This window comes from Lepidochelys olivacea (assembly GCF_965140295.1).
Source record: "Lepidochelys olivacea isolate rLepOli2 genome assembly, chromosome: 24".
NCBI lineage: Eukaryota > Metazoa > Chordata > Testudines > Cheloniidae > Lepidochelys > Lepidochelys olivacea.
This window is the reverse complement of record NC_140434.1, coordinates 15,125,792-15,138,128: the sequence shown is the minus strand read 5'-3', so window position 1 is coordinate 15,138,128 and position 12,337 is coordinate 15,125,792. Positions and strand designations below refer to the sequence as shown.

Genomic DNA, 12,337 nt, shown 5'->3' with positions numbered 1-12,337 from the left:
GCAGTGGGGAGTTTCTTATGGGCCAATTCTCTGGTAATGATTCCCTTTCCTTCCCCGCCAGCCCCTTGGCACACAGGGGCCTTCCCGGAGCCAGAAGCCCCCACCGGCATGGAGCAGTTGGGCATCACATTGCTGTTGGTGACTGCAGGTGGGTGTGTGTGTGTGTGTGACCCCCTACTGGAGGGGATGAGCCCTGCTCTCTCAGTGTGTGTATCTGCACACTCGTGTGCGTTCCTGCCTGTGTGCATGTGAGTGTTTGTCTCTGAGTGTGTGTGCGATTGTGTGCTTGGGCACGACTGTGTGTGTGTGTGTATGTGTGTGCAACCCTGTGTTTGTCTGTCTTTATCTCTGTGTGTGTTTCTCTGTGAGGGTATGTGTGGGTGATTGTGTGTGTGTTAACCGGTGAGTACATGGACGTGCGTGATTGTGTTTATCTGCAAGCATGTGCGAGTGTGAGCACGTGACTGTGTGTGCGTGTGAGTCTTTATCTGCAAGTGCTGTGCAAAGAAGACTGAGTGTGTATCTGCACGGTGGGGTGTGTTGCATATTCTGTTGGTGTGCTGTTGTTTATATGCAAATGTGTGGGGCTGGGTGCACATTGAATCACAGCAATGAGGGGCTGGATGGGACCTCAAGAGGTCATCTAGTCCATCCTCCCATGCTGTGGCAGGAACAAGTAAATCTAGACCAGCCCGGACAGGTGTTTGCCGGTTCTTAAAAACCTCCAGTGACGGGTCTTCCACAACCTACCTTGGAAATCGATTCCAGAGGTGAGAAAGTTGTTCCAAATATCTATCCTCAGCCTCCTTTGATGCAGATTTAGCTGTTTCCTTCTCATTCTTGGTTGACACAGAGAATAATGGATCCCCGTCCACGTTAGAACAGCCCTTACCGTATTTTCGGACTGCAGCGGTGCACAGTTGTGTTTGAATCTGTCAATGTGACTATGTGAGCACGGACGTGTGAGGGGTAGGGTTGCCAGGTGTCCGGTTTTCGACCGGAACGCTCAGTTGAAAAGGGACCCTGGTAGCTCTGGTCAGAGCAGCTGACCAGGCCGTTAAAAGTCCGGTCAGCGGCACAGTGGGGTTACAGCAGGCTCCCTGCCTCCCGTGGCCCTGCGCAGCTCCTGGAAGCAGTGGCATGTTCCCCCCTCCAGTTCCTTTACATAGGGCCAGCCAGGGGGCTCCATGCGTTGTCTCCGCCCCAAGTGCCGGCTCTGCAGCTCCCATTGGCCAGGAACCATGGCCTGTGGGAGCTGCAGGGGCAGCACTTGTGGACGGGGCAGTGCGCACCGCCGCCTTGCCATGTCGCCATGTAGGAGCTGGAAGGGGGGCATGCCGCTGCTTCCAGGAGCTGCTTGAGGTAAGTGCTGCTGGAAGCCCGCACCCCTGACCCTTCTCCCGCGCCCCAACCCCCTGCCCCAGCCCTGATCCCCCTCCCACCCTCTAAACCCCTTGGTCCCAACCTGGAGTCCCCTCCTGCACCCCAACTCCTCATCCCCAGCCCCACCTGAATCTACACCCCCAGCCAGAGTCCTCACCCCCTCGCACACTCCAACCCCCTGCCCAAGCCTTGATTACCTTCCTGCTCTCCAAACCCCTGTGTCCAAGCCCGGAGCCCCCTCCTGCACCTCAAACCCCTCATCCCTAGCCCCACCCCAGAGTCTGCACCCCCAGCCAGAGCCCTCACCCCCTCCCGCACCCCAAGCCCCTGCCCCAGCCTGGTGAAAATGAGCCACTGAGTGATGGTGGGGAGAGCGAGTGACAGAGGGAGGGGGGGATGGAGTGCGGGGCAGCACCTTGGAGAAGGGTTGGTGCATTGGAGGAGGGGTGGGGCAGGAGTGTTGGGTTTTGTGCGAGTAGAATGTTGGCAACCCTAGTGTGTGGGAGGGTGTATTTCTCAGTGTGCACATCTGCAGGCTTGTGTGTGCACCAGTGGGTGTTTTTTCAAGGCCAGATGGGACCATTGTGATCATCTCGGTTGGCATCCTGTGTCACACAGGCCTGCAAACGGCTCCCAAATGATCCCTAGGCCGATCTTTTTGTAAAACGCCCCATCTTGATGTAAAAGTTGTCAGTGACGAAAAATCCTCGGGCAGTGGGTCCAGTGATTAATTATTCTCCCTGGTCAAAATGTACACTAATGTCTGGTCTGTGTGCACGGTTTTGTGAGAGACGGGGTGAGCATGGCTTTGCACTTGAAGCAGATGCCTGTGAAGCAAATAAGGAGTCCCCCCTTCGAGGTGATTTTCATTGCTAAAGATCAGTTGCAAATAGGAGCCAGGAAGGATGGCCCAGGGGTTAGCGCACAGGCCTGGGATGTGGGAGTCGTGGCTTTGATTCTTCCCCAACACAGATGTGGTGTGACCTCGGTTAAGTCACGTTGCTGCTCTGTGCCCCAGTTTCCTGTGTAGTAAGAAGAGGGCCTGAAACATAAGGCCTGGTATGAGGCCTGAACTAAAGTAGTGGTCAAAACGTTGGGGTCACCAATGTCGTCAGATGTTCGGCTGCGTGTGTGTGTTCCCTCCATATGCCGTCCCAGCCCTGCTCAGACAGCTGGCACAGCAGACCTCAAACGAACCACCTGATGACCACAAGATCGTTAAGGTGCGAAGGCACCAGGCCGGGGTTATTGCCAACAGAGCATGGGCCTAGCTCCATGGATCAATGTCTACAGTTATGCTAGCACGCGGATGACCATGACAATGGACCAGCTCAGTCAGTGGTAGGACCTTCCACTGCCCCCTCGGCTGGCCAAAGACACCCCCTCTGAGATGCATCTTTATACCCCGATACAGACAAGTCACCCATTGCCCCTGATGTCTTAGAGCGCCCTCTATTTCCTTGTACCTGTAGGTTCAATCAAAACACCTCTATCCATCATGTTGTCATCCTGACCTTATCCTTCAGATGGGTCAGGGTGTTCCCGTTATGTTTGGGGAGTGGTGTTCTGCTACCACCCTTCTGGAATGTGTTTGCCTGAGTATCCTGTGCTTAGCCCCTCTGAGGAATGTGTCTTTTTCCAACATCAGCACTGTACTTGCCAAATTCTGTGAGCGGGGCCTGCCTCTTGCTCACAACATAACTTTCCTTTACATCAGCAAAGTTTTGACTACTTTAGTTCCATCCTCAGGCCTCATACCAGGCCTCTGATACATGGTCTGATGTTTCAGGCCCTCTTCTTACTGGATCCCCTAGTGTACAAAGGGGACAATTGCCCTGCCCAGCCTTCCAGAGGTGGAGGTGAGGGTCACTGGGCTAAAGAGCGGGAGGCGCCCAGGGGCTGCGGTGATGGTCAGGTCAGAGACAGAAATGCCGGGGGACTGAGCTGGCTAACGGCGAGGGCACAGTTTGGTGAAGTTTTCTAATTTCCACTGGCTACACCTGGGGCACATTTGAATCAGACACTGAAGCAAGAGGAGGAGGGAGCTGGGGGACCCTGATCCTGAGCTGGGGCAAAGCAGGGTGGCGCTGCTGCATGACAGAACTTCCCCTCCCTCCCCAGTTGTGACCCTTTCTGCTTTGCCTCCCAGTGAGTGGCCAGAATGACCGGATCATCGGCGGCGCCCCCTGCAGGCCTCACTCCGTACCCTGGCAGGCCGCCCTCTTTGTGGGCTCCCAGCTCAACTGTGGAGGGACCTTGATTGCCAGAAACTGGGTGGTGACTGCAGCCCACTGCCACGTCAATTGGTGAGTGTGGGTTTGTGGGGGCGTCGGGTGAGGTGGAGGGTGTCGGGGAGAGGGTCTGTGTGTAGCTGAGTGGGTGTGTGATTGTAAGTGGGTGTGACGGTGTGGTTGTACGTGTTTTGGGAAGTGTATGTCTGATTGTGAATGGGTGTGAGAGTGCAGTTGTGCATGTGTGTGTGCGTGTGTTGGGTACGGCATGTGTGATTGTGAGTGGGTCTGAGAGCATGGTTGTGCATTTTGTGAATATGTTAGGGAGTGTGTATGTGTGTGATTGTGATTGAGCATTTGTGAATGGTTTGTGGGGGGCATGTGTGACTGTGATTGGGAGAGTGCAGCTGTGCATTTGTGTGTTTGGGGAGAGCATGTGTGACTGTAAATTTAGGGGGGAAGAGTGTATACATGATTGTGTATATGTGTGTTTGTAAAAGGACGTTTCTGTGTCCATGGGATTGTTTCTGTGTTTGACCTCATAGCCAGGCCTAGTGATTTCTGCATCCAGCCCATATCGGATGGTTGAGCTAGCTCACCCTTAACTCCACTTTCAGAGATTCATGGATTCCATAGATTCATGCTCTACCCATCCAGTTTGGCTTCCTATATAGCCCAGGCCAGAGAACCTCTCCCAGGGATTCCAGCCCAACAACCAGTGCCCAGTTTCCACCATAGACTCCGTCCCCCACCCCACACTTTTCTCTACATGTGTCCATTTCTCTGCAGCCCCATCAGCGTGCGCCTGGGAGAGCACAACATCAAGCATCTGGATTGGACAGAGCAGCTGAGACTCTCAGAGAAAACAATCCTCCACCCCCAGTATAACCCCACCAGCAAGGACAATGACATCATGCTCATCAAACTGCTCACCCCGGCGATCTTCAACAAAAACGTCCAGCCCCTGGAGCTACCTACCAGTTGCCCCTCCACGGGGGAGAAATGTGTGGTATCCGGATGGGGAACAACAAAAAGCCCTCAATGTACGGTAACACCAATGTTTGGGGGCGGTCTTAGCTTCAAGGGGGAAGAAGCCAGCAGGTCGGAAAAATGAGAAAAATATACATTACTAGAATTTTGAACATCCCCCCACATTTCTTCTTCTTTCTTGCCATGTCCCTATTTGCCTCAGCAACTTTTGTGGCCGTTTCCCCTGAAAACTTTCCCAGGAATGTATTTATTTATTTATTTTTCAGCAATCGATCATTCCTGAGGTTCCATTTAGAGCCATTGGGAAATTTGCCATCGAAATTTTATCTCCCCCCCAGCCTAAAATTGGGTAGCTGATGAGTGGAAATTTTCCATGGCACGGGGCTGCTTCCTGGGAAAAGTTTGATTTGTGGTTGAAAAAATGAGTGCTGAAAAACTTTTGCCAAAAACATTTTGGTTGGAAATTGGAGAAGACTTTGGCCAAAAATGAAAGGTTTTGACTAAAAATGAAAACAGATTTTGGCCAGAACCCAAAGAGGTTTTTCTGGTGGAAAGTTGTAGATTTTGGGGGTGAAAAAGGAAAAAATTTGGCGAAAAACAGAAAAAAGTTCGGAGATTCTGTATTTCTTTGAGGAAAAGATGAAATTCCACTCCCTCTCCATTTTCCAACTAGCAAGAGTTCGATTTTTGAAAGGTTGATCTAAGGTTAACGTGTGCCTCAGAGAGGTTCTAGGTGTGTCAATTGACCCCGGCCCTGGATCTAACCCTGTGTCCGTGGAGCTGTGTCCATTGACCCTGGCCCTGGGTCTAACTCTAAGACTTTTTCCCACTGACAAAACATCCATTGTGCTGTGTTGCTGTTTTTTGTAGTGTACTTTCCACCTGTTCTCCATTGTGGCAACATCTCCATTATCTCCCAGCAAAAGTGCCGCAGTATCTACCCTCGCTACTACACCGAGAACATGCTTTGTGCTGGGGTGCTGGAAGGGGGAATAGACTCGTGCCAGGTGAGGGGAAGGCAGAGCTGAGGGTGGGATTGGGGGGCTGGCCTTATGGTCCTACTGCCTTGGGGGCAGCTGGTGCAGGAATGGGACCAAGTGCGGGGAGAGAGAATGGGAGGAAGGTGAGACCAACTCCGATGGATTCTTGAGTGGTTTTCTATAGAGGCATCGTTTTCAAGGCCAGAACAGACCATTCTACCGACCTAGTGTGCCCAGGCTGGAAAACCTCCCCAGGGATTCCTGCATTCAGCCCATATCTAGGGGTCGAGCTAGAGCATCCGTAACGCCGCCTTGTAGTATGTTTGCTCTTAACTCTGCCCAATTCAGAGTTCTGATGTCTAAGAAGGATGATTAGATCAACTAGCATGCAAAATTTCACCCAAATACTCCTGTATTGAACCAAATTTGATGTACAAGGTTGCCTAGAGCTTTACTAAGATGCATGTTTATGTGAGCACCGTTTACTGTGCAATCAGATCGCTCTGTAGAATTGACCTGTTCTCTGCTGTCTGGTTATTGAGCCTCTCCACGGATCACATTTTTCCAGCCCAAGAGGGTTAGAAAGATGCTTTATTTTTTAAATCAGAACTGAGATTCTCCTACACTGACCAGGGCCATAATGGTCTCTGGCCATTCCGGAAGGGAAAAAATTCGTTTCTGCTCCAACCACATCTGAAAATTTTCATAATTTTTGGTCAATCAAAAAGTCAGAAAAAATAGCTTCGGGTCGAGGGCAAGGTTTCATTTTGAGAACATCAAAAATATTTGTAACTAGGGTTAGTTTTAAAAGGAAATTGTGAAAAGCAAAGTCATTGTGAGCCGGAAAATTACCAGATTTGGTTTTCAAACTGGAGAGACGACACATTCTGATGTTTCAGAAATGTTGGGTCAGTTTCTGTCCATCTGAAACAAATTTGGTGAAATCGAGGTGACGTCACAAAATGTTTCCATGTCACCAAACCGCTGCTTTTAACCGAAAGAAAGCTTTGTGCAAAAAATTTTGCCCAGCTGTCCTCCCATAGTCATAAACTCATGGAGGTTCAGGCTAGAAGAGATCACCAGACCATTTAGCCTCCTGTAGATCACGGGCCATCAGCACTGAAAACAACGACCAAACTGAGACCAAATTATTATAGCCAGGATCCTGTGACTCTGGGAGCTGGGGGTTTAAGAAAATCCTTAAATATCCTGAGACTCACCAGAGTTTGGCAAGTCTGGCGGTGAGCCCAGGAGTTCTCAGGAACCCAGGATAAAGAGCAGGAGTGAGTGGGTGCAATTATAGTGGGTGGGACTTGCTTATCTGATTGTTGCAGTAGAATCTGAGTAGCTAATGGGCAGACATGTCTTGACAGGGGAGGGTTGGAGGAACCCAGATTAGCCTGTCACAAAAACGATCCCATTGTGGCTGCAAAGACAAGAAGTTCTCTGAAATCTGCTGAGTGCTCTGCTTTAGACAATGGAAAGGATGCATAAACCTGGCCCCACCAAGAGTGTCCCGGCGGTGGCAGTGGGGGGGAGGCTTCCCATGACAAGAAAAGCCTGGATCTCCTCGTTCTTCCCCCATATCGGCAGCGTGGTCCGCACGTTAGAGAAGGGGAGTGTATGCGCTGTGGATCTGTGTTTCCCACTGTCCATAAATTTAAATAGAAGCAGAACAGCCACATTTCCTTCCTCCGCCCCACTCCCTCAAACTGGGTTTGAAAATCCCAGCCCCACCTGCTGTGGCAAGTGACTGCCCTGCTCTGTGCCTCAGTTTCCCCACCTGGGGTATAATAAAAATGCCCGCTCCTCCCATGGCTAGAATCAGTGTGTCAGGGAGTCAGGACACCTTCATTCTATTCCCAGATCCTGCTGGGAGACCTTGGCCAAATCACTTCTCCCCACTCTGTGCCTCAGTTTCCCCCTCTGCATAATGGAGAATAAGGGAAAATCACAAGCTCCGCCCATGCAAGTAGCCATCAAGTGACTTAGACAAAGGTGCTGGATTAGAAATCAGGACACCGGGGTTCTGTTGCCACCAGGTGACCTTCTCCTTGCCTCAGTCCCTCCCCCCGACTTTGTCTGCTTAGACTGTGCTTTTTTTTGGAAAGGGGCGGGGGCAGGGAATTAAACCCCAGGCTCCCAGAACCCAAGCTGGCACCTTAACCGTTGGACTCTCTTTCCTAGCCAGTTAGTGGAAACCTAAACGAAAGGCATTTTTGAAAAACATTGGCCTGTGGTTTTAAAGTGGTAGCAAGAATCCAGTCAGTGGGAGGGGCTGGGGATTGTCATAATCAGGAATGAAGCAGAAGAGGGAGACAGAGCAGCTTTCGAGGATAACACCATTTCCTTTATTAGAACAGAGCTCCTTGTTCAGTGTCAGAAGAAAGTGACTATGCACAGTGCAGGTGAACACAGAATGGCTCGCAGCCCCCCTCTAGTGGCTGCTGCATTGGTTCCTGGTGCCCCCGTCACCTTTAACGAGCTATTTCCCGCCGAGATGCAGAGCCCTTGGGACTGCGCTGTTCCTGAAGTTCTCCATCTAGTGGCAGACAAGACTGATACCGCCCATGCTTTCGTTCCCTAGCTGTGCAATCGCTTTGGGGGTCTGCCGATGGGGCTCGGAAGAAGCTATTCACGTGCAACCCTGTGCATTTGCATCACAGCAGGGAGGGGAATTTTGCTCCTGGCTGTTGCTGAAAGCCTCAGGGCCTCTGTTCAGCCACAAAGAAGAATGAAAGTTGCTGAAGGGAAGAGCCATTTGGTGGGTCGTACAACACCCAGGACGTGTTACATACTCTTGAGTGCCACCTATTGGCACCTTTCGCCTTGACGAGCTATTTGCTAGGGCTGGTTGGAAATTTTCCACAGAAACGGTGAAAGTGGGTTTTTGACTAAACTAAGCTTATGGTGAAAAGCGTCTGCTGTCCACAAACATTTAAATTTTTTGGTGACAAACCAAATGCCAGAGAAACAAAAATCTGGAAGGGCCACTGTGATGCTTCATAGGAGTTATAGTTCAGGCAGCACATGTCCCCGTTCTCTATAGGCTGGACTCCCCAGCCAGACAACGTCACCTGTCATGCACCACAACCTAGGACTTCCATGATGCACCACCTCCCATCTCCAAGAGGGGAGACCGTGGTGCATCATGGGTGGTGTAGTCCAACCTATAGAGGAGAACGTGAGATACCTAAAGTACAATTTCCATGAAGCATCACAGGTTTAAAACAACCAGTCAAAACTTCTTCACACAACGCACCGTCAGCCTGTGGAACTGGTCCCCAGGGGATGTTGTGAAGGCTAAAAAATGAACTGGGTTAAAAAAAGATAACTTCCGGAGAAGTTCATGGAGAATACGTCCATCAGTGGCTATTAGTCAAGATGGTCATGGATGCAACTCCATGCTCTGTGTGTCCCTCAGCCTCTGAGTGCCAGAAGATGGGACTGGACAGCAGGGAATGGCTCACTCAATAATTGCCCTGTTCTGTTCATTCCCTCTTAAGCATCTGGCACCAGCCACTGTCAGAAGAAAGGATACTGGGCTATATGAACTGTTGGCCATTCTTATGTTCTTTACAGATGGAACTGCAGTAGTTTTCAGGCAGTTAGTTTTTCACCAAATTTTCACAGCGAGCAGATACTTTTCACCAAAATTTACGTTAGTCAAAACCCCAATTTCCCACCGAAAAGTGGTCTCTATGGAAAATGTCCTTAGCATATAGTTCGTCAAGGCAAACGGTGCCAATAGGTGGTGCTTAAGAGTATGTAATATGTGTCCTGGGTGTTCTAAGACCAGTCAAATGCGTTGTGCTACAAATGACTTCCCCTGCATATTGCTTCCCATCAGCCGAACATCATTTTCGAGTTGAAATATTTCAGTTGGGGCCAAACTATTTTGGCATTTGAATTTTCAACAAAGAAAATCAAAAAGTTGGGTGGAAGACGTGGGCAAAAGTGAAATTTGTTATCATTTTCGTTGATCGTTTCTACTGGAAAAGACCCCCTTTTTGGGTGCGCTCTGCTCTGTACCCATATACAAAGGCAGAGAACTCTTGTCACGGCATTGTAGGTTCGATAATGTTGCTGGTGAGGTGCATTCTTGCCTGTCGTTCTTGGCTATGATGTAGTGTTGTCTTGTCTCCTTCTAGGGAGATTCCGGGGGACCCCTAGTCTGCAATGGGAAATTCCAGGGTATTGTGTCTTGGGGGAGCCAGACATGCGCACTGTCCAACAAACCAGGTGTCTACGTCACCGTCTGTAGATACGTCAGCTGGATCCACGAGACCATGAACAACAACTGATCCTTGGTTCCTCAGGACACCGACAACTCCCTCTCCTACCTGCGCTGCCGCATAGGGTCCATACAGTGCCGTTGCAGGCACATTAGCTAGATTGTCCCTCCTGGCTCTGTGCACAGATGTTAAATAATAAAGGCCCTCTGCTGTTGGGAGCGGTTAGTTCACAGAAGCTCCACATTATTTCATGCCTTGTTCTTAGTGTAACACCATGCCCTGGAAGTGTAACCATTCACTGCAGCATCTGGGCACCTCACAGTTGCCAATGTCTTTATCCTCACACACCCATTTGAGGCAAAGCAGGGCTATTCTCCCCATTATATAGCTGGGGAAACTGAGGCATGGAGCAGCTAAGTGATTTGTTCATGCTCACACAGGAAGTCTGTAACAGAGCTGTTATAAATATAAAGGGAAGGGTAACAACCTTTATGTGTGCAGTAATATAAAATCCCTCTTGGCCAGAGATGCAGAATCCCCTTACCTGTAAGGGGTTAATCAGTTCAATTAACCTAGTTGGCACCTGACCAGAAAGACCAATGGGGAAAAAAGATACTTTCAAATCTGGGCCAGGGGGGAAAGGCTTTGTTTTTGTGCTCTGTGTGTGTTCTCTCCAAGACAAAGAGAGAGACCAAGCAAGTAATCCAGCTCCTACTGAAATGATACACCTAATATTACAGAAATAGTAAGTAATAGCAAGGAATGCGTTAAATTATCTTTTGTTTTAGCTCGTGAATTTTCCCTGTGCTAAGAGGGAGGTTTATCCCTGTTTTTTGTAACTTTGAAGTTTTGCCTAGGGGGGAATCCTCTGTGTTTTAAGTCTTATCACCCTGTAAAATTACCTTCCATCCTGATTTTACAGAGGTGTCTCTTTTACTTTTTTTTTCTTTATAATAAAGTTCTGTTTTTTAAGAATCGGATTGGTTTTTAGTGTCCTAAAAACCCCAGGGTCTGGCCTGTGCTTGTTTACCTATCTGGTTGGTAGATTATTCTCTAGCCTCCCCAGGAAAGAGGGGGAAGGGGCTTGGGGGAATATTTTCGGGAAACAGGAACTCCAAGTGGTCCTTGTCCTTTTCCTGAATCTTTGTCTGACTCACTTGGTGGTGGCAGCAGTACTCATCCAAGGACAAGGAAGGATTTGTGCCTTGGGGAAGTTTTTAACCGAAGCTGGTAAAAATAAGCTTCGGGGGTCTTTCATGCGAGTCCCCACATCTGTACCCTAGAGTTCAGAGTGGGGAGGGAACCCTGACATCATAGCAGCGCGGTGGGATCATTCTGAACCAGAAGCACAGACCTTAGGATTTTAAAAAGAAAATATTTTTTTCTTTTGACTGCTTGAAGTCATGGAGGTTTTTTTTTGGTTTTTTTTTTTTTTAAAGGACACTTTTTTTTTTTTAACTGAAAGCAGCTGGAGGGTTTTTTTTGTTTGTTTGTTTGTTTTTTCTTTCTTCTCTGCCTCAGGGCAGAGTAGGTAAGTTACAGCAAGGGAATTCACAAGCTGGGTTTTTTTCTTTCTTTCTAGCTCTCGGGTTAGGCTAGGCTAAGCACAGGGAGGCTAGGATGACAAAAAGTAACGTCCGAAAAAACCTAGATTTAGCCAGATTGGAAGCTGAAGAAAGAAAGAAGAAACATAAAAAACAACTGAAATTAAAACAGATGAAGATTGATGCACAAGTGGCCAGAGAAAAAGCTGCTAGGGTGGAGAAGGAAAAAGAGAGGCAGCATGCTCAGGAGGAGAGGGAAAGAGAGAGAAAGCACAAACTGGAGGTGATAAAGTTAAAAGGACAAAACCCTTCAGCACTTGGCTCCACCTCCTCAAAAATCCACAGATGGGAGCGACTATGTCCACAGTATGATGAATCCAGTGATATTGCTAAATATTTCATCACCTTTAAGAGACTGTGCACCCTCCTTGCAATTCCTGAAAATCACAAGATGACCACATTGGTAGCAAAATTGACTGGCAGAGCTCTGGACATATTCAACAAGATGCCTATTGAGGATGCTTCTGACTGTGGTAAATGCAAGGATTTGGTTTTAAAGCAATTTCAAATTACACCTAAAACTTACAGAGTAAAATTTAGAGCCCTTAAGAGAGGGGCTGGACTAAGTAATGACCAGATGAAGGATCTGTTAGATAAATGGGTCAAAGAAAGGGGTGTAACTAGCTCTGAAGGAATGTGTAATTTGGTTGTCCAAAAGCGGTTCCTGACTATGACCAATAATAATATAAAACAGTGTTTATGGGATAAAAAAATGGACTCAGCAGAAAGTCTTGCTTCTTATGCTGATCAATTCAAGCAGTCCCAGACTGTCAGAGAGGTGGGGCAAATCGAAACAAAATGGGTGGAGGTAGCAGAGAGGAACAACCCTGGTCGCAGTTTGGGCGGATACCAGAGGGGACACCCCGTGACCACACACTACCACCAGGGGAAGCCCAAGGCCCCAACTACACCCC

The 12,337-nt window shown here is 48.9% G+C and overlaps 1 protein-coding gene across 1 annotated transcript in view; it reads left to right on the top strand.

Moving 5' to 3' along the window:
- The window catches only part of LOC311512559 (trypsin-like), a 31,731-nt gene extending 20,937 nt beyond the window's left edge, over positions 1–10,794 (top strand). The window contains exons 3-7 of the mRNA XM_084613832.1: positions 62–148; positions 3,533–3,689; positions 4,404–4,657; positions 5,475–5,611; positions 9,736–10,794. Of these exons, the coding sequence (XP_084469958.1) occupies positions 109–148; positions 3,533–3,689; positions 4,404–4,657; positions 5,475–5,611; positions 9,736–9,888 (741 nt within the window). The 5' untranslated portion in view covers positions 62–108 and the 3' untranslated portion in view covers positions 9,889–10,794. The remainder of the gene's footprint in view (positions 1–61; positions 149–3,532; positions 3,690–4,403; positions 4,658–5,474; positions 5,612–9,735) is intronic.
- The last annotated feature ends 1,543 nt before the right edge of the window (positions 10,795–12,337 follow it).